Source organism: Eupeodes corollae, chromosome 1, assembly GCF_945859685.1.
Source record: "Eupeodes corollae chromosome 1, idEupCoro1.1, whole genome shotgun sequence".
In the NCBI taxonomy this organism is placed as follows: Eukaryota; Metazoa; Arthropoda; class Insecta; order Diptera; family Syrphidae; genus Eupeodes; species Eupeodes corollae.
Window position 1 is genome coordinate 126478670 of NC_079147.1, and position 24377 is coordinate 126503046.

General features: G+C 34.7%; 2 protein-coding genes across 4 annotated transcripts in view; both read left to right on the forward strand.

The window, feature by feature from the left end:
* The window catches only part of LOC129942410 (uncharacterized), a 337355-nt gene that overhangs the window by 123728 nt on the left and 189250 nt on the right, over positions 1-24377 (forward strand). The window lies entirely within an intron of this gene.
* LOC129942411 (uncharacterized) lies at positions 9716-19611 on the forward strand. The gene is made up of 2 exons (XM_056051326.1): positions 9716-9768; positions 18733-19611. The coding sequence occupies exon 2, from the start codon at positions 18863-18865 to the stop codon at positions 19289-19291; it is 429 nt and encodes a 142-aa protein (XP_055907301.1). The 5' UTR covers positions 9716-9768; positions 18733-18862; the 3' UTR covers positions 19292-19611.

The following is a 24377-nucleotide window of genomic DNA, read 5'->3' on the forward strand; positions in this document are numbered from 1 at the left end:
TAAAAAAAAACTTTTTTAATACTCAAAATTTTAGCTGAAAAATAAGTTTTTCTTCAAAAATTTAATCGCCATTTTATTAATCAAAAAACCCTTGATTTAAATTTTTTTTTGAAAATCCTTAAAGGAGTTTTTTTTTGATTCATTTTTTATATTTAAATTTTCCAATTTTGTTCTAAAAATATTATTGGTATGCAGTTGTTTAGTAATTATTAATATACGCCCTACATTTGAATTTCGTAAAAAATGCTGGCCCGTTTTTGAGACATAGAATTTTGAAAAAAAAAATATTCAATATTTTTTTAAAAATCCAAACATTAAAAAATTGCACTTTTGATAATCAAATATTTTTAAGGCAATATATGAGCATATTAAACAAAATTATTGAAATCAGTTCATAAGTTGCTGAAAAAAATTAAAAACAAAATAATGGTTCTATGAGCGGTACCTTTCCCGAGTTATACAAAAATATGTTTTTCTTATTAAAAGAAGCCAAATTAAAAAATAAAATTTTAGAGAAAATTAAAAAAAAATATATATCGGATTGTTTTTGCGAAAATTCGAATTGTCGTTTTTTGACCAAAAAATTGTATGGGGACCACTGCTTGTTTTGATCTTAAAAAAAAAACTAACGTAAATCTGCTCAAAACCTTCACTTCCAAGTTTGAACTCAATCGACATAATGGTTTAGGCTGTAGGAGCGTGGACAGACAGACAAAACAGACCGGACGGAATCGCGGGATCCACTTTTTTCGACTTTTCTTCCATCGTAATATCATGTTTGATTAAAATCTCGAAATTTTGCACGAATGCAAAACTTTCCATATAGTTCCTATATGTCGCAAGTAAAAACAATACTAAAATTTTATATGAAAAATATTGTTGTTAATTTTAAATTTTTTAAGAATAATTCAACTAACAACTTTCTTAACTAAACACGAAAACCTACAAACTTTTAAGAAAGACAAATTGACAGACGGGATAAAAAGTTATCAGTGTGGGTCGCATCACAGCCAGGACCGTCTTTACAATTTTGGGGGCCCTGGGCACATTTCGAAAATGGGGCTCCTGTATGATTAAATAAAAATATTATGCTGTGTAATTAAGGTATACAGAAAAAATCACATAACTTTGAATTGAAATGTATTCTTTTAATTTCTTAAATAGATACATTTTTTATTAAAAAGATGAATAGTTATTGCAGCATTTAAAACATAAACATAAACAATGTAAAAATAAAAAAAAAAATAAATATTTCATATAAAAATTCCAAAATAATCAAAATTTAAATAACAAACAAATAAATAAGTTATTGAGATTGTAATTTAAGGAACAATATAGTATAACAGACTATATTTTTTCAGGTAAAAGAAAGAAATATTTATTGAAGTGGCCTTTTTCTTGATTTGAGATTATCAAAATCATTGATCACATCTTCAAAATCGATGCCTCTGAGGATGTCGCTTTCGATTGATATCAGCGCCAAACATAAATTAGTCAATCTTTCTTGAATCATTGTAGTTCTGAGTTCGTTTTTGATTTGAAAAAAAGTCAAAACGTTGGCCAATCTTTGTGTACGAACCTAGTCGCTTTTTCAAGTGAACGTTTAGTGTGTCGACAATCAGACGAAAGGTTTCAATTTTAAATCTTTCTTTCCCAGTCAGAATTACTGAGGGTCCCGAGCCGTCAAAAAAAGTCTGGTGTGCGCTTCTATATTCTTTCAGAAAGGTCCTTATATTCGGAATCCAGGTTTTTTGTCTGGCTGATGAATAAAAGTTATCAAAATTGGCCCTGAACTCAGTTATAAATTCATCTATTATACTTAGCAAATTTATTGCAACATCCAGGGTAATATTTTGTTTTGGAAATTTGGACCTAAATGAAATGAACAGTGAACACACTCCATCGATGAGAAGATACCGAAAAAAAGTTAAACAATTTTTTAATAATGTCAAAGAATTTGGTTGATTCTAAGATACACTCAGCGGCATGTACTCCTAACAAGTTTATTGAGTGCCCTGCACATGGTACAAAAGTGGCAAATTTACATTTTTCTTTTATCCTTGCCTGCACACCAGAAAACCTTCCTGACATATTTGCCGCATTGTCGTTGCTTTGGTCTCTACAATCTGTTATCGAAATGTCATGATTCTCCAAAAACTTGAGTATGGTTTCCGCTTAATAATCAGATCTATGTTCGTTAATTGGAATGAAGTCCAAAAACCTTTCAATAGGCTCGTGATCTTTTACGTAACGAATAATAAATGTTAATTAGACAGATCTATTGCACTATTAACGTTAATTGATTTTGACTTCTTTTACAATAGTTTTCAAAACCTGTCTACCCAAGGAAAGTCATTGTTGAGAATACTGAATTACTTTTTGAATTACGTTTATTTGGCAATACTGGCTCCCACTAAACACTGTACTAAAAAACCTATATTAAATTTATATTTCATACTTATATAATAAAGTCAGTCGCTCTTTATACTTCATACCAGTTATTTCGTCTTTCATTCTCATATAAAATAACAGGTTAAGGGCCCAGAACACGCTATACATTAAATTTCAAAAATCAAATGGGGTGGCGCAACAGTCCGTTGTGAACCAGGGCCTAGTGACTTACAACTCTCAACCATTCCTGTGTGCGAGTAATGTTGTCAGGAATGGAGGGGACCTACAATTTTTATGCCGAATCCGAACGGCTAGTTTGAGAAAGCACTTTTTCATGACAAGAATATTACTCTTGAAGGATTTGTCAATTCCTCGCAAGAGGCAGTACCCGCGAAAATTATTTTTTTTTAAAATTAAGGTGGCACAGGCAGGGATTGAACCCAAGACCCCTTGCATAACAGTCCAACGCACTAACCATCATGCCACGGGTACTACATACATTAAATTTGTTAAGGTTAAAATTGAGGGTCACCTTAAATAATTTTTTTTGGTACGCGTCAATTTTTTTTCGAAACCCTAAGCTATACGAGTTGGTAATTTTTTTTTATAAGAAAAGAGAAAATGGAGAGTGACCTCTTTAAAGTGGAAAAATTTCAAAATCCTGAGCAATACGCAGTATGGAAATTCCAAGTTACGATCTTGTTAAACGCATCGGGTCTTTTTGATCATGTGAGAGGGTTAAGCACATTACCTGTTCAGGGACAAAAAGAGGACGAGGGAGCGTTTAACCTTCGTGTAAGTGCGTGGATGCAATGGGATAGCAAAGCGCAAAGAATCATTGCTACGAGCATTGGTCCAACACCACTAAGGCATATAGTTAATTGCACAAATGCAAGGGAAATGTGGACAAAGCTGGGGGCGGTGTATGAACAATCATCGAAAGCTAATGTCCACATGTTACTTCAAAGGTTCTATAGTTACACAAAAGATCAAAGTGATGATGTAGCAACACACATTTCGAAGTTGGAGAACATCGTTCGACAACTAAGAGATGTTGGAGAGAAAGTATCAGAGAGTATGGTGATGACAAAAATATTAATGACTCTTCCAAACAGTTTTAAACATTTTTTTTGTGCGTGGGAGTCGTCAGCCAAAGAGGATCAAACTTTGGAGAATTTGACGTCGCGACTAGTAATGGAGGAAGCGCGAATGTCATCTCAGTGTCTCGATACAACCAATTCAACAGCATTATTCTCTAAGAAAAAGGGGCAAAGGCATAGAGAAAAAAATTCTAAGCCTGGTAAGTGTTTTGTATGCAATGAGTATGGACATTGGAAAAGAGACTGTCCGAAAAAGATTGCAGAGCAGAGAAAGGGTGGTAATGGTGGAAGTAGTTGTGTAAAAGGGAACGCACTAGTTTCCAACTCTTCGAGTGTGTCTTATGATTGTGGACTGGAAGTAGAAGTGAAGTGCTAAGGGGTGACGCACTCATTAGCAATTGTTCAGATCCGATTGGGATAAGAATAGGAAGTGGAGATCAAATTTCTGCGATAGGAATAGGGGATAAAAATATTCTGGCTTCAGATGGCAATACATGGAACGAAAAACACCTTTCAAATGTGCTTTATGTGCCAAAAATGTCTTGCAATTTGTTTTCACAAAATTGGGCATTGGACAAGGGTTTAAAGTTCATATCTGACAGTATGCGTTGTGAATTTGTGGCTAAGGATGGCACTATTGCAGCGGTGGGCGACCGAAGGGAGCAATTATTCGAAATGTGTATAAGGGTGCAAGATGATGGTAGTAAAATGGCTTGTGTGGCAGCTTATCAAACTTTGTCACTTAAACTGTGGCATGAAAGGATGGCTCATCAAATGTGGCACATATTCGTAACCAGTTAAAAAAGGAAGGGATTGCTTTTGAGGATGATGCTTGTTGGAGCCAATCAAATCATCAAAAAATATTTACTATTAATAACTATCTTAATTTGTATTTGTACTTAAACCATTCAATTACTATAAACTTGCTTTTATTTTCATTCAAATTAAGCGCCTAAATTATACCAATCGCCATAATTTTTACATTTGAATTCGCCCTAAAAATTGTATTTTTAAATTTAACGTAATTTCTCTCTTGAACTACTAGAAAAATGTGTGTATAAAAAGAAGCTTATAAATGTAATAAAAGCTCCTTCTTGTATTAAACCCTACTGGGAAATCACTGTCTTTTTCTTTTAAACGTCGCTCGCTATAAAGACTTGTCATTTTCGCATATTTCGCTACCGTTAATTAGTTAACGCATCAACCAGGATCGAATCTATCTTTTGTATAGAAAAGAACACATATAGAGATCCCAGGTTGACGGTCAGCTTCATTTGATCGTTCATTTTTTGGCGCCCAACGTGTTAAAAAGTCGAAATCCACGTAAAAAACAGTATAAGACATTATACTAGTGTCATTTGAAAAATCGTCCATTTATATATATATGTATATAGACAAAAGACAAAAGACAAAGAGTGTTAAAAAACTATAAACTTCATTAAAAACTATACATATAAAAAGACATTGAACATTTTATCGTCGCGCTTCGGTTTCGGTTTCGGTTTCGTGAGTGCATGGTGCAGGTGAAAATTGCAAGGACAAACGAGAAGCAAAGTCCAGGAAAAATCAAAGCAACATCCCAAGAAGGAAGAAACCATAAGAGAAGCTAAAAAAAAAATTGTGGAAGATAAGTATTACATCTTCCACCAAGGTACGTTTGTCCAATTTTATTCTAATGTGCGTTGCTGCTTGACAAAAATCTAAAAATCAAACACATATAACGTCTATCCTAAACTAATTAAAACAAAAACGCACCTTCGATATAAAAAGGACAGAAAAATTACTTATATTTAAACTAAATACCTACATATTTAAACATATATTATTTAACATACATATTTATCGAACAACATATCGCAAATTTATTTAAAATACAAATTCAAAATTAAATCTACAAATCATTTAACATCAAATAGTCTTTTAATTTCGTAATTTTGCTGCACAATCGTTAGTGCTTTCATTGGATTAAACTTGATATAATCCACAAGAGATATACACGATCCACAAAATAATTTAAAAGTGGATAAGCTTTCTCTCACTTTCGAAATTCAAAATTCTTTTTAATCGCCGCATACCCACCACCACACCATTCATTTATCGTCGTTTCGCTCCATTCGATCTTAAATTCGCGCTTACCTGCTGCACCAGTCATAAGCTTTCATCCACAATTTCGGTCCATAGTATACACACCTTATTCGATTACAACTTGCTCTCAGTGCATCGATCCTCATTTCGCCCACACATCATCACCCATTGAACTTGGTTGTCAACATCGTCAACGTCGTCGTCGTCGCGGGAGATCTTGCTGCATGATCAATGCACTGAAAGTGCTTTTGGTCAAATTGGATTTTTGTCGCTGATTGCAATAAAATTTGATTCGCTTAAACTTAACGTTTATTTTAAAATAAATTCGCTACTTGCTATAACTCAACGAAAATATTTTTAACTGTGGGTCGCATCACAGCCAGGACCGTCTTTACAATTTTGGGGGCCCTGGGCACATTTCGAAAATGGGGCTCCTGTATGATTAAATAAAAATATTATGCTGTGTAATTAAGGTATACAGAAAAAATCACATAACTTTGAATTGAAATGTATTCTTTTAATTTCTTAAATAGATACATTTTTTATTAAAAAGATGAATAGTTATTGCAGCATTTAAAACATAAACATAAACAATGTAAAAATAAAAAAAAAAATAAATATTTCATATAAAAATTCCAAAATAATCAAAATTTAAATAACAAACAAATAAATAAGTTATTGAGATTGTAATTTAAGGAACAATATAGTATAACAGACTATATTTTTTCAGGTAAAAGAAAGAAATATTTATTGAAGTGGCCTTTTTCTTGATTTGAGATTATCAAAATCATTGATCACATCTTCAAAATCGATGCCTCTGAGGATGTCGCTTTCGATTGATATCAGCGCCAAACATAAATTAGTCAATCTTTCTTGAATCATTGTAGTTCTGAGTTCGTTTTTGATTTGAAAAAAAGTCAAAACGTTGGCCAATCTTTGTGTACGAACCTAGTCGCTTTTTCAAGTTAACGTTTAGTGTGTCGACAATCAGACGAAAGGTTTCAATTTTAAATCTTTCTTTCCCAGTCAGAATTACTGAGGGTCCCGAGCCGTCAAAAAAAGTCTGGTGTGCGCTTCTATATTCTTTCAGAAAGGTCCTTATATTCGGAATCCAGGTTTTTTGTCTGGCTGATGAATAAAAGTTATCAAAATTGGCCCTGAACTCAGTTATAAATTCATCTATTATACTTAGCAAATTTATTGCAACATCCAGGGTAATATTTTGTTTTGGAAATTTGGACCTAAATGAAATGAACAGTGAACACACTCCATCGATGAGAAGATACCGAAAAAAAGTTAAACAATTTTTTAATAATGTCAAAGAATTTGGTTGATTCTAAGATACACTCAGCGGCATGTACTCCTAACAAGTTTATTGAGTGCCCTGCACATGGTACAAAAGTGGCAAATTTACATTTTTCTTTTATCCTTGCCTGCACACCAGAAAACCTTCCTGACATATTTGCCGCATTGTCGTTGCTTTGGTCTCTACAATCTGTTATCGAAATGTCATGATTCTCCAAAAACTTGAGTATGGTTTCCGCTTAATAATCAGATCTATGTTCGTTAATTGGAATGAAGTCCAAAAACCTTTCAATAGGCTCGTGATCTTTTACGTAACGAATAATAAATGTTAATTAGACAGATCTATTGCACTATTAACGTTAATTGATAAATATTTTGCCATTTTGACTTCTTTTACAATAGTTTTCAAAACCTGTCTTCCCAAGGAAAGTCATTGTTGAGAATACTGAATTACTTTTTGAATTACGTTTATTTGGCAATACTGGCTCCCACTAAACACTGTACTAAAAAACCTATATTAAATTTATATTTCATACTTGTATAATAAAGTCAGTCGCTCTTTATACTTCATACCAGTTATTTCGTCTTTCATTCTCATATAAAATAACAGGTTAAGGGCCCAGAACACGCTATACATTAAATTTGTTAAGGTTAAAATTGAGGGTCACCTTAAATAATTTTTTTTGGTACGCGTCAATTTTTTTTCGAAACCCTAAGCTGTACGAGTTGGTAATTTTTTTTTATAAGAAAAGAGAAAATGGAGAGTGACCTCTTTAAAGTGGAAAAATTGCAAAATCCTGAGCAATACGCAGTATGGAAATTCCAAGTTACGATCTTGTTAAACGCATCGGGTCTTTTTGATCATGTGAGAGGGTTAAGCACATTACCTGTTCAGGGACAAAAAGAGGACGAGGGAGCGTTTAACCTTCGTGTAAGTGCGTGGATGCAATGGGATAGCAAAGCGCAAAGAATCATTGCTACGAGCATTGGTCCAACACCACTAAGGCATATAGTTAATTGCACAAATGCAAGGGAAATGTGGACAAAGCTGGGGGCGGTGTATGAACAATCATCGAAAGCTAATGTCCACATGTTACTTCAAAGGTTCTATAGTTACACAAAAGATCAAAGTGATGATGTAGCAACACACATTTCGAAGTTGGAGAACATCGTTCGACAACTAAGAGATGTTGGAGAGAAAGTATCAGAGAGTATGGTGATGACAAAAATATTAATGACTCTTCCAAACAGTTTTAAACATTTTTTTTGTGCGTGGGAGTCGTCAGCCAAAGAGGATCAAACTTTGGAGAATTTGACGTCGCGACTAGTAATGGAGGAAGCGCGAATGTCATCTCAGTCTCTCGATACAACCAATTCAACAGCATTATTCTCTAAGAAAAAGGGGCAAAGGCATAGAGAAAAAAATTCTAAGCCTGGTAAGTGTTTTGTATGCAATGAGTATGGACATTGGAAAAGAGACTGTCCGAAAAAGATTGCAGAGCAGAGAAAGGGTGGTAATGGTGGAAGTAGTTGTGTAAAAGGGAACGCACTAGTTTCCAACTCTTCGAGTGTGTCTTATGATTGTGGACTGGAAGTAGAAGTGAAGTGCTAAGGGGTGACGCACTCATTAGCAATTGTTCAGATCCGATTGGGATAAGAATAGGAAGTGGAGATCAAATCTCTGCGATAGGAATAGGGGATAAAAATATTCTGGCTTCAGATGGCAATACATGGAACGAAAAACACCTTTCAAATGTGCTTTATGTGCCAAAAATGTCTTGCAATTTGTTTTCACAAAATTGGGCATTGGACAAGGGTTTAAAGTTCATATCTGACAGTATGCGTTGTGAATTTGTGGCTAAGGATGGCACTATTGCAGCGGTGGGCGACCGAAGGGAGCAATTATTCGAAATGTGTATAAGGGTGCAAGATGATGGTAGTAAAATGGCTTGTGTGGCAGCTTATCAAACTTTGTCACTTAAACTGTGGCATGAAAGGATGGCTCATCAAATGTGGCACATATTCGTAACCAGTTAAAAAAGGAAGGGATTGCTTTTGAGGATGATGCTTGTTGGAGCCAATCAAATCATCAAAAAATATTTACTATTAATAACTATCTTAATTTGTATTTGTACTTAAACCATTCAATTACTATAAACTTGCTTTTATTTTCATTCAAATTAAGCGCCTAAATTATACCAATCGCCATAATTTTTACATTTGAATTCGCCCTAAAAATTGTATTTTTAAATTTAACGTAACTTCTCTCTTGAACTACTAGAAAAATGTGTGTATAAAAAGAAGCTTATAAATGTAATAAAAGCTCATTCTTGTATTAAACCCTACTGGGAAATCACTGTCTTTTTCTTTTAAACGTCGCTCGCTATAAAGACTTGTCATTTTCGCATATTTCGCTACCGTTAATTAGTTAACGCATCAACCAGGATCGAATCTATCTTTTGTATAGAAAAGAACACATATAGAGATCCCAGGTTGACGGTCAGCTTCATTTGATCGTTCATTTTTTGGCGCCCAACGTGTTAAAAAGTCGAAATCCACGTAAAAAACAGTATAAGACATTATACTAGTGTCATTTGAAAAATCGTCCATTTATATATATATGTATATAGACAAAAGACAAAAGACAAAGAGTGTTAAAAAACTATAAACTTCATTAAAAACTATACATATAAAAAGACATTGAACATTTTATCGTCGCGCTTCGGTTTCGGTTTCGGTTTCGTGAGTGCATGGTGCAGGTGAAAATTGCAAGGACAAACGAGAAGCAAAGTCCAGGAAAAATCAAAGCAACATCCCAAGAAGGAAGAAACCATAAGAGAAGCTAAAAAAAAAATTGTGGAAGATAAGTATTACATCTTCCACCAAGGTACGTTTGTCCAATTTTATTCTAATGTGCGTTGCTGCTTGACAAAAATCTAAAAATCAAACACATATAACGTCTATCCTAAACTAATTAAAACAAAAACGCACCTTCGATATAAAAAGGACAGAAAAATTGCTTATATTTAAACTAAATACCTACATATTTAAACATATATTATTTAACATACATATTTATCGAACAACATATCGCAAATTTATTTAAAATACAAATTCAAAATTAAATCTACAAATCATTTAACATCAAATAGTCTTTTAATTTCGTAATTTTGCTGCACAATCGTTAGTGCTTTCATTGGATTAAACTTGATATAATCCACAAGAGATATACACGATCCACAAAATAATTTAAAAGTGGATAAGCTTTCTCTCACTTTCGAAATTCAAAATTCTTTTTAATCGCCGCATACCCACCACCACACCATTCATTTATCGTCGTTTCGCTCCATTCGATCTTAAATTCGCGCTTACCTGCTGCACCAGTCATAAGCTTTCATCCACAATTTCGGTCCATAGTATACACACCTTATTCGATTACAACTTGCTCTCAGTGCATCGATCCTCATTTCGCCCACACATCATCACCCATTGAACTTGGTTGTCAACATCGTCAACGTCGTCGTCGTCGCGGGAGATCTTGCTGCATGATCAATGCACTGAAAGTGCTTTTGGTCAAATTGGATTTTTGTCGCTGATTGCAATAAAATTTGATTCGCTTGAACTTAACGTTTATTTTAAAATAAATTCGCTACTTGCTATAACTCAACGAAAATATTTTTAACTTCCGCAATCAATCTTTTGAAGTTGATTCGCGACGGGATTTAAATTGTTCAGACAGATTTTGTTGGGAGAAACTAATCTTGAGCAGGGTTGCCAGCTAGTGTTTTTTAATAGGGAAGAACGAATTTAATTGATTTTCATTTAAAATTAAATCGTTTTAATTTCTACTGTCGCTCTTCGAGAAATAGTTATATTTTAAAATGACTGAACCAACTCTCGATGAATTGAAACAACAACGTGCTTCAACCAGGGGAAGCATTACCCGTATTAAAAATATCGTGGAATCCAGTTCAAACGTCTTAACTGCAACTGAGCTGGAGTGCCGCCTTGGGATTTTAGAATCCTATTTCAAACAAATTTTGGTTTATCAAACAAAAATTGAAGTTTTAGTTCATAATGACACTAGCAGAGGCGAAATAGAAGATTTATATATCACAGCAAAAACAAAAATTCTTTCACTTTTGGGAACAAATAGGCGGAGTAGTGTTGCAGATATGACTTTAGGTATTCCACATTCAACTAGCCATCTTCCGAAACAACGTTTACCAAGGTTCAGTGGGAAATATTCGGATTACAAGAATTTTATAAATTCTTTTAACAATCTTGTAGAAAACGATTCAAGTTTAACAAAAATTGAGAAATTTAATTATTTGTTGTCGTGTCTGACCGATCAAGCTCTTGGTACGGTTAAGGCCTATCAAGTTACAGAAGATAATTATTCGAAAGCGCTTCAAAGTTTAAAGGATCGTTATGATAATGACTGTCTGATCTTCTTAGAATACATTTCGCAACTTATTGAATTACCAAAGGTTTCAAAGGCTTCTTCAGTTTCGTTACGGAGTTTAGTGGACGATATTTCTGCACTATTCAGTTCCTTGCTTTCGATAGGTTCATACGAAAATATATGCAATGCAATTATAATCCACATTGCCATATCAAAGGTGGACCAAGACACACAGTCTAAATGGGATGAGCAACTTGACTACAGGAAGTTGCCTGAATGGAAGGAATGTGCAAGCGTGCTCAACAAACGGTGTCAGTTCCTGGAGGCTAGAGATAGTAAACAAAGTCGTTCGGATTCAACTTTAAAACCAGCCATCGAATCAAGGCCAACTTTCGTCAGTGGCGATTCCTGGTCATAATTTTAGGGTTAGCTACTGGTCTTTTAGAAAATCAAAATACTTTTTCAAAAATAATAATTCATTTTATTCAAAACGATAGTTCAATAAATCCTTAAATAATAAATAAATAAAAAAATAATAACGAGCAACACAAACAAAAGATAATAACACAAAAATAAACTCCGTACGAAATATAAAATCTAACATTTAAAAAAAAAAGTAAAAATTTGCTCAGCGGTAAATAAAATCCATTCTTCTTTCAACTTTTATAAAATTGTCTATGACTTTATCATAAAAATTTACGTTTTCTTTGAGTTCTCTTAAAATGTCTTTCTCAATAGAGATAAGTGCTAAATTTACTAAACGTTCTTGCCCTTGCGTATTTCGAAGATACGTTTTTATTCTTTTCAAAGCTGAAAAGGAACGCTCCACAGAAGCCGTTGAAGCTGGTATGGTGCAGATCAGTTTTGAAAGCCTGTAAACTTGCTCAAAACTGTGAGCTACATTTTCTTCTATCCAGAGCAAGACATCTAGTGGGGTTATCATCTTTGATGATCCAGTTGAGGTGGTCATTGGCTGTACGCATTGAATATTTTCATAAAACACAGTTAATTCGTTTTTTAATACCGTGAACTCAAATATATCTGGATAGTTTTCTATTAAATTGCGTATTAATGGTTCCGGAAAATTAGTTTTGTTGGAATAATTACTTAATTTATTCGCATTAAGTAAATCAAAATACTTCAGATTTTCCAATGATGAAAATCTTTCTAATATTTGCATAAGTAAGTTATCTATTATTTCAAAAAACAACTTTGTATATTTTATTTTACTCGAGAGCATGTTATCATTTCTTGATTTTCTTTTTTCATCTTCTGGGACAGTGAGCAACGTTGCTTGCCAAATATCTTCGAACCCTTCGTTCCTTTGCACTTCAAGAAATTGTTTCATTTTCTGAATTTGGTTCGTACAAAACACAATGTCTATGTTTGGGTTTTGTAAGGTATTAAACAGTACATCTGAATGTGCAAAAAGTTTTGAAAACACATTCAACAGAAAGACTGTATCAAAGGTTTTCAAAAATTTAGAATAACCCGTTGCAGCCATTCGATCATTACTGTCCCATATATTTGTCACATTTTCTTGGATGCCTTCAAAATATTGTTGAACGTTTTCTTTGTAGGAGTGGACTATATTTACAAGTCGAGAACTAAAGCTCCATCTTGTTGTGGCTAACCCTGGAATTTTTTTTTTTAACACTTCTTTTAAAGCATACGTTCTTTTGCTTGAATGTGATGCAAACGTTGCAATGCCATTCAGAGTGCTAAAAAATATCCTACACTCTCTTATATTACTTAATCCTTGAGACAGAACTAAATTTAAAACGTGGGCGTAACAATGAACAAATGTTGCTTTCGGACAAATAGTCTTCACCTTCACTTGAAGTCCATTCAAATGACCACTCATAACGGAAGCTCCGTCGTAAGTCTGTGCAACAAGTTTATCTTGAATTTCATATTTTTTCAAGAGTGTCTTGACTATTTTAAATAAATCCTCTGCAGTCCGCCCTGAGCTTACATCGATAAATCCAACAAATGTTTCTTGAATTTTTTTATTTAAGTAATATCGGAAAACAATGGATAATTGGGACTTTAATTGAATGTCAGAAGTCTCATCAAGCATAATTGCAACAAACTCTGACTGTTTGACTCTATCGGAAATTTGATCGCGTAAAAGGTCAGCAACAGCTTTGATTAAATCATTTTGGATAGCCATTGAGGTTCCTTTAAAAACTGTTGATGTTTCAAGGTGTTGAGATAGAATTGGATCATATATTTTTAGTAAATTAAGTAGTTCAATATAGTTGCCTCGGTTTAAAGATGAACTTGATTCATTGTGGCCTCTAAATGACAACTCCTGGTTTGCAAGAAAGCATGTTACATCTATTAGACGTTTCAACACCTCACGATTTTTTTTCACCAAAATGTTATGTTTCGTATTAGCATCTTTTAACTGGGAACTTAAGGCTTCATCTATCCTAGTCTGACCAAAGGTAGCTAGTTTAATTACACATTGCAAATGGGAGGCACTTAGTTTGTGTTTTCTTTGAAGTGTAGTAAGGGTGTTAAGATTTTCCACACCCGAAGAACTCCAGGGGGAACAGATATTAGAAAAAAGCAAACAAGGCCAACAAAACAATTTCTTTTTATTTTTGCAACCAGCTAGCCATTGGTAAAGGGAATATTGATTTTCGCTAAAGGTTCGAGTATACTCTCTGTGTCTTTCCTTATGTGTTGATTTTAATTCTGTAAGCTTTGGACATGGACGCCCATTATTGACTACTATTAGCTTCTCCGAAAACGATCTTGTTCGAAATGGTTTTTCTAGTAATTCTTCAATTATGGTCTTTGCTTGATAAGTATTGGATTCCATTTCAATTCCTATCAAAATAAAAGTTCCTATTGTTAAACCAATATCATTAAAATGAAGTATCTATTTTTAAACATACTAAGAAGAATCTGTTTAAAACTACTTAGTAGGTAGATATAGCCTAAAACTGGATATAATGTGTCCATACACAAGTTATAAAAATTGAAAATTATGATGGTATAGTTAAGTATATTGATTGATACATTATTTTATAAATGCCCAAAATTGTTTAAATAATTGTTTTTTAATATATAATTATTTAAATCGAAAATATCCAAAATCTAAAAAAAAAATAACAACAAATAATCTGAATCACCATCCTTAAGTCGTACAGTGTACCGATTCATACATGCTAAAAGTAAAACAGTCGATTGGAATTCACTGCTCTTTATACTTACAGTGGTTAATAATTCCAACCAGCTAGATGGCCAAAGAATTACAATTTCATGGCTTCAAAGTGAAATGTATGTATTGTAGATACTTAATTAAAACTTTGAAAAATTACACTTCAAACTGATTTTTATTCATTTGTTTCCAAATTTTAACTTAATAGTTTCACTTGAGCCTGCTTATAGTTCTTAGTTGTAAGTAGGTACTACTGTTATTTAAAAAAATGTGTTCCCTTAAAAACTAAATGCTTGTTTTGATTTGAGCTGTTCTAAAAAAATCAAATAGCCTTCCCTCTAGCATGTATGAATTTGTATGGAATTATGTTAATAATAATTGCAATATAAACATAAAAATCATACCGATCATAACACATCCAATATTCAACTAATAAAACACTATTTATAATAAAATGCACTTGCTTAAGTCACTTTCCTTTCAAGATAAAAAACGCTTTCACACAAAAACTATTCCTTATTTAACATTTAAAAAATCCGCCTACTAAACTCAAACACCACCTGTGTTCCATTTTCTCCTTCCCCACACAGTCGACACCAAAAATCAGTATTATCTCTAAAAAGAGCGCTAAACAACGAACATATTCCTGTCGTAGTACTGGGCCAAGTTCGCTAGCATACTCATTTTCACACAAATTAAAATAGATAACACAATTTTCTCCTTTTAAAAACGAACATGATATGATATGAATTTTCGCCGTGTTCGACGACCATGTTCGATTCGTCGTCGGTCTTGTTTTTCCTCACATAGCCCATACGATGTATAAGGAAAGGAGACATCAAACTCATGGTTGCGACTCGTGCAACTTTTCTTTTGTGTCATAGTTGTGTGCCTTTTATGTGTCGTATACTTCGCCGGGTTATCGCTTTTATTTGCGCTCACCCTTCTGTTTATTTTTATAGGGTTTTTTTCGAATGTGTGCATAAATCTGTGTGTGTGGAATGTATGAAATTTGGTAGCGCAAATTTTTGCGGTGCCCAAAGCCCAATGCTTTAAGATAAATTATTGTATGCGAGTTTTATTTCATGAAATGAATGTATGAAATTTGGTAGCGCAAATTTTCGCGATGCCCAAAGCCCAATGCTTTAAGATAAATTATTGTATGCGAGTTTTATTTCATAAAATGAAGATTTGTAGAAAAGTTGCATAATATATTGTAACTGCAACTAAATTTTTTAACATTAACCAAATAATATACATAGTAGAAAATTATATTTATTCTAAAATTCTTGGTTTAGCGCCGCTAAACCAGCTAACTATGAGGAATCGCCCCTGACTTTCGTGAACCATCATCGACCTCAAACTTCGCTAGCTGTTAGCCAACGATCCTGCACTCATTGCGGAGACAAGACCCATTTGATTACAAGTTGTAAAACTTTTCTCGAGCTGTCGGTCATGGATCGCTTTTGGAAATCCAAAAAATTAGGTCTATGTTTGAATTGCTTAGTTAAAGGGCATAATGTTTCTAGGTGTCCATCGCATTTTAAGTGCCAAGTTTGTAAACAACCACATCATAGTCTTTTACATAGAAATAAAACAGATCCTGTTATTGTTGGTACTGATGCTCAACAACACACACCTCAGCCAACTTCGTCAGCTGCAGTGCACTCGGCACTGGAAAGGGAGCGTATTCCTGAAGGGCAAGTCATACTGGCAACTGCTTTAGTTCTCGTAAAAGATGCATCAGGAGGTTTTCAGTTGGGTAGGACTCTACTTGATTCAGGTTCTCAGGTAAATTTTATAAATGAGAAATTCGCTAACTCACTTGGACTACAAAAGGACAAAAAGGTAGTGGACATCATAGGAATTGGTACAACAGAAACAAAAACAAAACATCAAACACAAACTACAATTCGCTCAAGATATTCCAATTTTGAAATAACTCTTGAATTTTTAGTCGCCCCATCAATCACTGGATATCAGCCTGAAGCAGCGCTTAATGTTAGCAATTGGAATCTTCCGCTGAACTCAGAGCTTGCCGATGAGAGTTTTAATCAACCTAGTCAAATAGATTTGTTGTTAGGGGCAGAAGCATTTTTTGAATTACTCGAATCAGGTCAAGTTAAACTGGGCGACGGACTGCCGTCATTGCAAAAAACAGCTCTAGGATGGATTGTATCGGGAAGATACAGGACAGAACTCAACAACAAGAGAAAATCATGCTTCATCAATTCAAAAGAAGATTCACTTCATAGATACGTTGAAAAATTCTTTGAACTAGAAGAGATTCAGGATCTTAAATGCAAATGGTCTGAGGAGCAAACTGAATGTGAATATCATTTCAGAAATACTGTGGAGGTTCTTCCAAGTGGTCGTCTTATGGTTCAACTGCCTTTGAAGAAAGATCCTTCTTGTCTTGGAGCTTCTTATGACATCGCATTTCGAAGGTTTTTATCTCTTGAGCGCAGATTATCTAAAAATACAACTTTGAAAACACAATATGTCGACTTCATGAAAGAATATGAGTCTTTAGGTCATATGTCGCTGGTATCCAATCCAAATCTTGAACAAACTCATTATTATTTGCCACATCAATGTGTAGTACGTCCTGATAGCGTGTCTACAAAATTACGCGTAGTTTTCGACGCGTCTTGTCGCACTTCTTCGCAAAATTTCCTTAAACGGAATCCTCATGGTCGGTCCTACAATACAGGATGAACTTCTCATCACATTACTTCGTTTTCGATTATACAGATATGCCTTGACTGCAGACATAGTCAAAATGTATCGACAAGTCTTGGTTCAACCATCGCATAGAAGTTTGCAATATATTTGCGAAGTTAAGATTCCTACGGGTCAGTAAATGTGAAGCTGTTAGTCGCAAAATCTCGAGTTGCACCCGCAAAAAAGAAACAACTTCCCAGACTTGAACTTTGTGCAGCACACCTTTTATCGAAACTCTGGGTCAAAATTCAAAAAATAATGGATACAAACTACTCGAAGGCGTACTTTTGGACTGATTCGACAATCGTGTTGCATTGGATTTCTACCCATTCGTCGAAATTAAACACGTTTGTTGGAAATCGAGTAGCGGAAATCCAGGATACGACAAAAGAGGTGGTTTGGAGACATGTTCCAACACACGACAATCCTGCAGATGTAGTTTCGCGAGGATGCACGGTAGATGAAATAAGAAATTCCATTTGGATTGGGGGTCCATCATTTCTGGCCAAAGCAGAAGAAGAATGGCCATCCACAGCAGAAATCGTTCTTTCTCCAGAAGAAGTTTCATTAGAGAAAAGAAAAACAGCGCTGAGCTGTCAACAGCTCAAACCAAACTATTATCTCGACCTGATAGAAAGAGTAAGCTCGTATACAAAACTTATACGAATCTTCGCATACGTCAATAGATATCTCAATCTTCGAGTATGGAGAATGCCATTTCCAAGTGAATACCTGACAGCTTACGAGCTAGAAAACTCGCTTAAAATTATCGTTTATTTAATACAAAAGAAGTATTTTTCGCAAGAAATTGCAGCAATCAATGCAAATAAATCACTAAAAGGTTCTATTAAATCCTTAAGTCCGTTCATCGAGGATGAAGAGTTAAGGGGGATTCGTTTGTTAAGAGTCGGAGGCCGATTAAAGCATGCGAATATCCCAGAGGAAAGCAAACATCCACTTTTACTGCCAAAGGATTGCAATTTCACCAAAACTCTCGTCAGACATCTTCATCACTTAAATTACCATGCTGGTCCAAAGGCTCTCGTTGCTTTGTCGAGACAAACCTTTTGGATTGTTAATGTTCGTGAGGTAGCACGATGGGTTGTCCGAAAGTGCCCACACTGTGCCAGGTACAGGCCAAAACTATTCGAGCAGGTAATGGGAGATTTGCCTGCAGCTAGATTAACCCAATCTCGCCCATTTTTATGTTGCGGGGTGGACTTTTGTGGTCCAATATACACTTATTACAAAATTCGTGGCAAGGTGCCATACAAAACATATGTGGATGTCTTTGTTTGTTTTTCGTCAAAAGCAGTCCATTTAGAAGCTGTGTCTGACCTTTCAGCGGATGCCTTTATAGCTGCCTTAAAAAGGATGATAGGTCGTAGAGGTCTCCCTAAAACCATTCATTGTGACAATGCCACAAATTTTGTTGGCGCGCAGTCAAAATTAAAAGAACTGCGCGATATGTTGTTCAAACGTTCTATTCAAGAAAATATTATAAATTTCTGTTCTAATGCTTCCATAAACTTTCATTTTATACCCCCCAGGGCACCTAATTTCGGTGGAATTTGGGAAGCGGCCGTAAAAACAGCAAAAGGCCATCTTTATCGCAGTCTCGGCGGTGCAAAACTGAACTTTGAAGAGCTGACAACGGCACTGGTAGAGATCGAGGCCATAATGAACTCCAGGCCAATTACTCCAATGTCTCCTGATCCCAACGATCTGGAAGCGTTAACGCCAGCTCATTTCCTAGTTGGGTCTTCTCTCAGAGCGATTCCGGAACCAAGTCACGAAGTGCCTGACATAAGCCATCTGGAAAGGTGGCGTCGAATCAATGCCGTAAAAACCCACTTCTGGAAGCGGTGGTCATCGGAATACGTCCTAGAACTCCAAAATCGTGCCAAATGGACAACTTCAACTCCAAACCTCGAAATTGGTAGTCTCGTCATAATCCATGAAGATAACTTGCCACCCCAAAAGTGGCTTATGGGAAAAGTCGTAAAACTAATCAAGGGTCCTGATGGTCATGTACGTGTAGCCGATGTTAAAACGTCACGAGGAGAGTTTCGAAGGCCAATTCGAAAACTAGCAGCGATACCGTCTTAAAAGGAAGTCCTTTCAAAGGAGGCGGAATGTTGGAGCCAATCAAATCATCAAAAAATATTTACTATTAATAACTATCTTAATTTGTATTTGTACTTAAACCATTCAATTACTATAAAATTGCTTTTATTTTCATTCAAATTAAGCGCCTAAATTATACCAATCGCCATAATTTTTACATTTGAATTCGCCCTAAAAATTGTATTTTTAAATTTAACGTAACTTCTCTCTTGAACTACTAGAAAAATGTGTGTATAAATAGAAGCTTATAAATGTAATAAAAGCTCCTTCTTGTATTAAACCCTACTGGGAAATCACTGTCTTTTTCTTTTAAACGTCGCTCGCTATAAAGACTTGTCATTTTCGCATATTTCGCTACCGTTAATTAGTTAACGCATTAACCAGGATCGAATCTATCTTTTGTATAGAAAAGAACACATATAGAGATCCCGGGTTGACGGTCAGCTTCATTTGATCGTTCAATGCTAACTTTTCATGTGATTCTTGCATCTTCAGTAAACAGCATAGGTTGCCCTTTCCAAAAAGTGAATTTGTAGCAAAAGAACCAGGAGAGTCTGTGCACAGTGATGTGTGTGGTCCAATGGAGGAACCTTCTTTAGGTGGAGCTAGATACTTCATTTTATTCAAGGATCATTTTTCGCGTTATAAGATGGTATTTTTCTTAAAGAATAAGTCACAGGTTTCCAACTCGATTGAACAGTTTATTAATAGGGCAAGATGTGAAACTCGGTGCCCAATAAAGACAATACGAACGGACAATGGCTGTGAGTTTGTCAATAAAGGTGTAAAGTGTCTATTAGCAAGGCACGGTATTCGGCACGAGACTACTGTTCCTTATACTCCAGAACAAAATGGTTCAGCTGAAAGGGAGAATAGAACTGTGGTCGAAGCAGCCAGAACGATGTTGCATGAAAAGAATTTAGAAAAGAAATTCTGGGCGGAAGCAGTTAATACAGCCGTATATGTTCTTAATAGAACAGGGACTAGTTCTTTGAAATGTAAAAACCCTTATGAACTGTGGTGGGATAGAAAACATAGAGTTGAGGATTTTAAAGTGTTTGGCATTGAAGCGTTTATACACGTACCCAAGCAAAGACGCAGAAAGTGGGATAAGAAAGCCAAAAAGGGTGTATTTATGGGCTACGCCGAAAACTCTAAAGGATTCAGGGTTTGGTTACCTGAAGCTAGGAAAGTTGTTATAGTTAGGGATGTGACATTCAGAGAAAAGATAGAGAATGATGAACAACATCAGGTGATGTTAAGACAGAATGACACTCATGAACAACCAAAAATAGCTGTGGTCTTACCAACTCCAGATGTCGATTTGAAGAACGACGAAACCCAGATTTCAGATTTCGAAGATGAAAATACATGTGGAAGTGATGACGCTTTTCAATCTGCAGGTGAAAATGATGATGAATCAAATGAAGATAGTCTTGATCGTACTCTTCCGTTGAGAGAACGCTTGCGTGCCTTGGATCCTGTAGATTATTCAGGTATGTGCAACATTTTACAAAGACATGCTTATCTCGTGCAAGGGGAACCAAACAGCTATCGACACGCACTTGCCTGTGATGATGCAGCTCATTGGAAGGAAGCAATGTCAGATGAGATGGATAGCCTGAACAAAAATCACACCTGGGATTTGGTTAAGTGTCCAGAAAAAAGAAAACCAATTGACAATAAGTGGGTATATAAGCTTAAAAGCTTAGGCTTAAATGGAACACATAAATATAAAGCCAGACTAGTTATAAGGGGTTTTAGTCAAGAAGAGGATGTTGATTACGGGGAGACGTTCAGTCCCGTGGCAAAGTTTACGTAAATTCGCACCATTTTTGCCATTGCAGCAAACGAAGGACTAAGCCTTGCGCAATTTGATGTGAAGACAGCCTTTTTAAACGGAGAACTAAGTGAGGAGATTTATATGGAGCAACCCCAAGGCTTCAATGGTGGATCTGGCAGGGTGTGTAGGCTAAGAAAGAGTCTATACGGCTTGAAACAAGCATCTTGGTGCTGGAACAAGAAGTTCACTGACGTTCTAAAACAATTCAATCTTAAACCTAGTGAAATGGATCCGTGTATTTTCATCTCAGGGGATGTAAGCAAGCGCATGATACTTGCGATATACATAGACGATGGATTGATTGCGGCGAGAGAAAAACAAGCTATGAAGCTGGTGAATTTTTTAAGGAAACAGTTTGAAATAACGTTGTTGGATGCAGAGGTGTTCTTAGGTATGGAATTGGAAAGGAAATCTGATGGTGTTATTTCTGTCAGTCAAACACGATATGCGGAAAGTGTTCTTAAAAGATTCAGTATCGATTTAAGCAAGCCAGTATCCACTCCAGCTGAAACTTGTTCGCATACAGAATCTTTCTCTTCGGGATACATAAAATTTCCATACAGAGAGGCAGTGGGCTGCCTCATATATCTGGCAATTGCTACTCGTCCGGATATTGCATATGCAGTGGGAGTTGTGTCTCGGTACTTGGACTCACCAAACCAGGTCCATATAAATGCAGTAAAACGTATCTTAAAGTGTATAAGCGGAACCAGGACAATGGGTATAATTTTTAAAAAATGTAACAATTTTGATTTAGTCTGTTTCAGTGATGCTGATTATGCGGGTGATCCCGAAACTTGACGTTCGACAACTGGCTACATTTTCATCATCACTAATGGTCCTGTGTCTTGGTCATCACAAAGACAAAAGTGTGTTTCTCTGTCTACTACGGAGTCTGAGTATGTGGCGGCTTCACAGGCAGTGAGAGAAATGGTATGGCTTCAGCAACTACTTCTGGAATTGGTTCCAACTGGTGTAGTCGAAACAAGTTTGAACATGGATAATCAGGGAGCTATCAGACTTGTAAAAAACCCTGAATTTCACAAACGGACCAAGCACATCGATGTCCGTTACCATTTTATACGAGAGCGTTATGAGAGAGGAGATTTTGAAATCAATTATGTTCCTTCTGATTTTCAAAAAGCAGACATATTTACTAAATCTCTAAGTAAAGATAAATTCGAAAAATTTCGTTCTTTGATTGGAGTTTCAATTAATTAAATAATGTTTATTTACTATCTTTTTGAATTAATTAAAAAGTGGGAGTGTTGAGAATACTGAATTACTTTTTGAATTACGTTTATTTGGCAATACTGGCTCCCACTAAACACTGTACTAAAAAACCTATATTAAATTTATATTTCATACTTATATAATAAAGTCAGTCGCTCTTTATACTTCATACCAGTTGTTTCGTCTTTCATTCTCATATAAGATAACAGTCATAAAGCACGTTGACAAAGTGAAATAAGGCAGTTATTTCAAATAAAATGCACGAATGGGTCGCACGAAATTGCTCCTGTATGCAAATAGTATGTTTAAAAAAGTACCTTTATAAAATTTAAAAATATACCAGTAAAATAAGTTTCTCTTCAATGATATAAATGAAATTTGATTTGTCTTAAAACGTGTGATTCATCCCAAGAAACAATTCATCAGGGTAATGAAAAATACTTGCTAGCGTACTTAACGAAAACAATTGTTTATGTATTCAACTAGCTCTTTCAAAGCGTTTTCCTTTGCATAGCGTTATTTAATTTCATATTGGAAGAACCAGGATAGAAAACAAATTATCTGAAGATAAGAAAGGGGCAAAACATGTGTGTTTAAATTGTTAAGCGATCGCCTTTTAATTGTGTAGTTAGGTAGGTTTTTAAAACGAATAAAGAATGGTTCATTGGCGTGCTCAGCTTTATGCAAATAGATAAATAAAGACATTTTTATGATTTATAATGAAAATGAAGAAATGTTATTGTTAGGTAGGAGTTACTTACTACAATATAATCACATTCCTTTCCTTCAAGTTTTCAGCGCAAACATGTAGTTATTACGTTCAGTTTATTTTTTTCGTTAAAGTTTGTGTACAGTCAGGCTCTTGAGGTTTTGGTTTTAGTTATGAAGATGTTGTCTGTAATACAATATATAGGTGTACGTTGAAAAAGTGATTCTAATAGAAAATACTTTCTGGCCCGTTTCTTTAACTTGTACCAAGTTTTTATTCTTTTATTAAGGCAAAGGCAAGTAAAAGAATAATATTTTAAGTTCATATGTACAAAGGTACCAAGATACTACTACTTGATAGACACTTTAAAATGAATTGTTGATTAAGTATATCATATTTGTTAATCCGATTCAGTGGCGCTACACGGCCATCGTTGGTATCAACATATATTTTACATAGTTACATTTAATACAGTTAAAATGATTAAAAAAAAAACTATTTTAAAATTCAAAATTTTACCTGAAAAATAAGTTTTTCTTCGAAAATTTAAAGGCTTTTATAGAAATCAAAAAATTCTTGATTTTTCAAATTTTTTTTTTTTTGAAAATCGTTAGAGCGTTTTTTTTTAATTAATTTTGTATATATAAAATTTTTGAATTTTGTTCTAAAAATATTTTTGGTATGCAGTTGTTTAGTGATTGTAAATATACAGCCTACATTTGAATTTCATAAAAAAATTCAACATTTTTTTAAGATCCAAATAAAAAAAATTCACTTTTGATAATCAAATATTTTTAAGGCAATATATGAGCTTATTAAAAAAAATTATTGAAATCAATTCATAAATTGCTGAGAAAATTAAAAAACAAAATAAAGGTTCTATGAGCGGTACCTTTAACGGACAATACAAAAATATGTTTTTCTTATTAAAAGAAGCCAAGTTAAAAAACAAAATATTAGAGAAAATTAAAAAAAATATATATCGGTTTGTTTTTGCGAAAATTCGAATTTTCGTTTTTTGACCAAAAAAATGTATGGGGACCTTAACTTCCAAGTTTGAACTCAATCGACCCAATGGTGAGGCTGTATAAGCGTGGACAGACAGGCAAAACGGGCCGGACGGAATCGTTTACTTGTGGGTCCAAAATTGCAGTCAAGTATCACAGATCTCCTGCTAAAATGGAAGTTGTATCGGCAAATTTTGGTTAGTTTTCCGGACCGATTCTATCAGCTTATCATGTGGTGAGAGCAGAAGGCTTCTATGAAATTTTATAAAATTAACA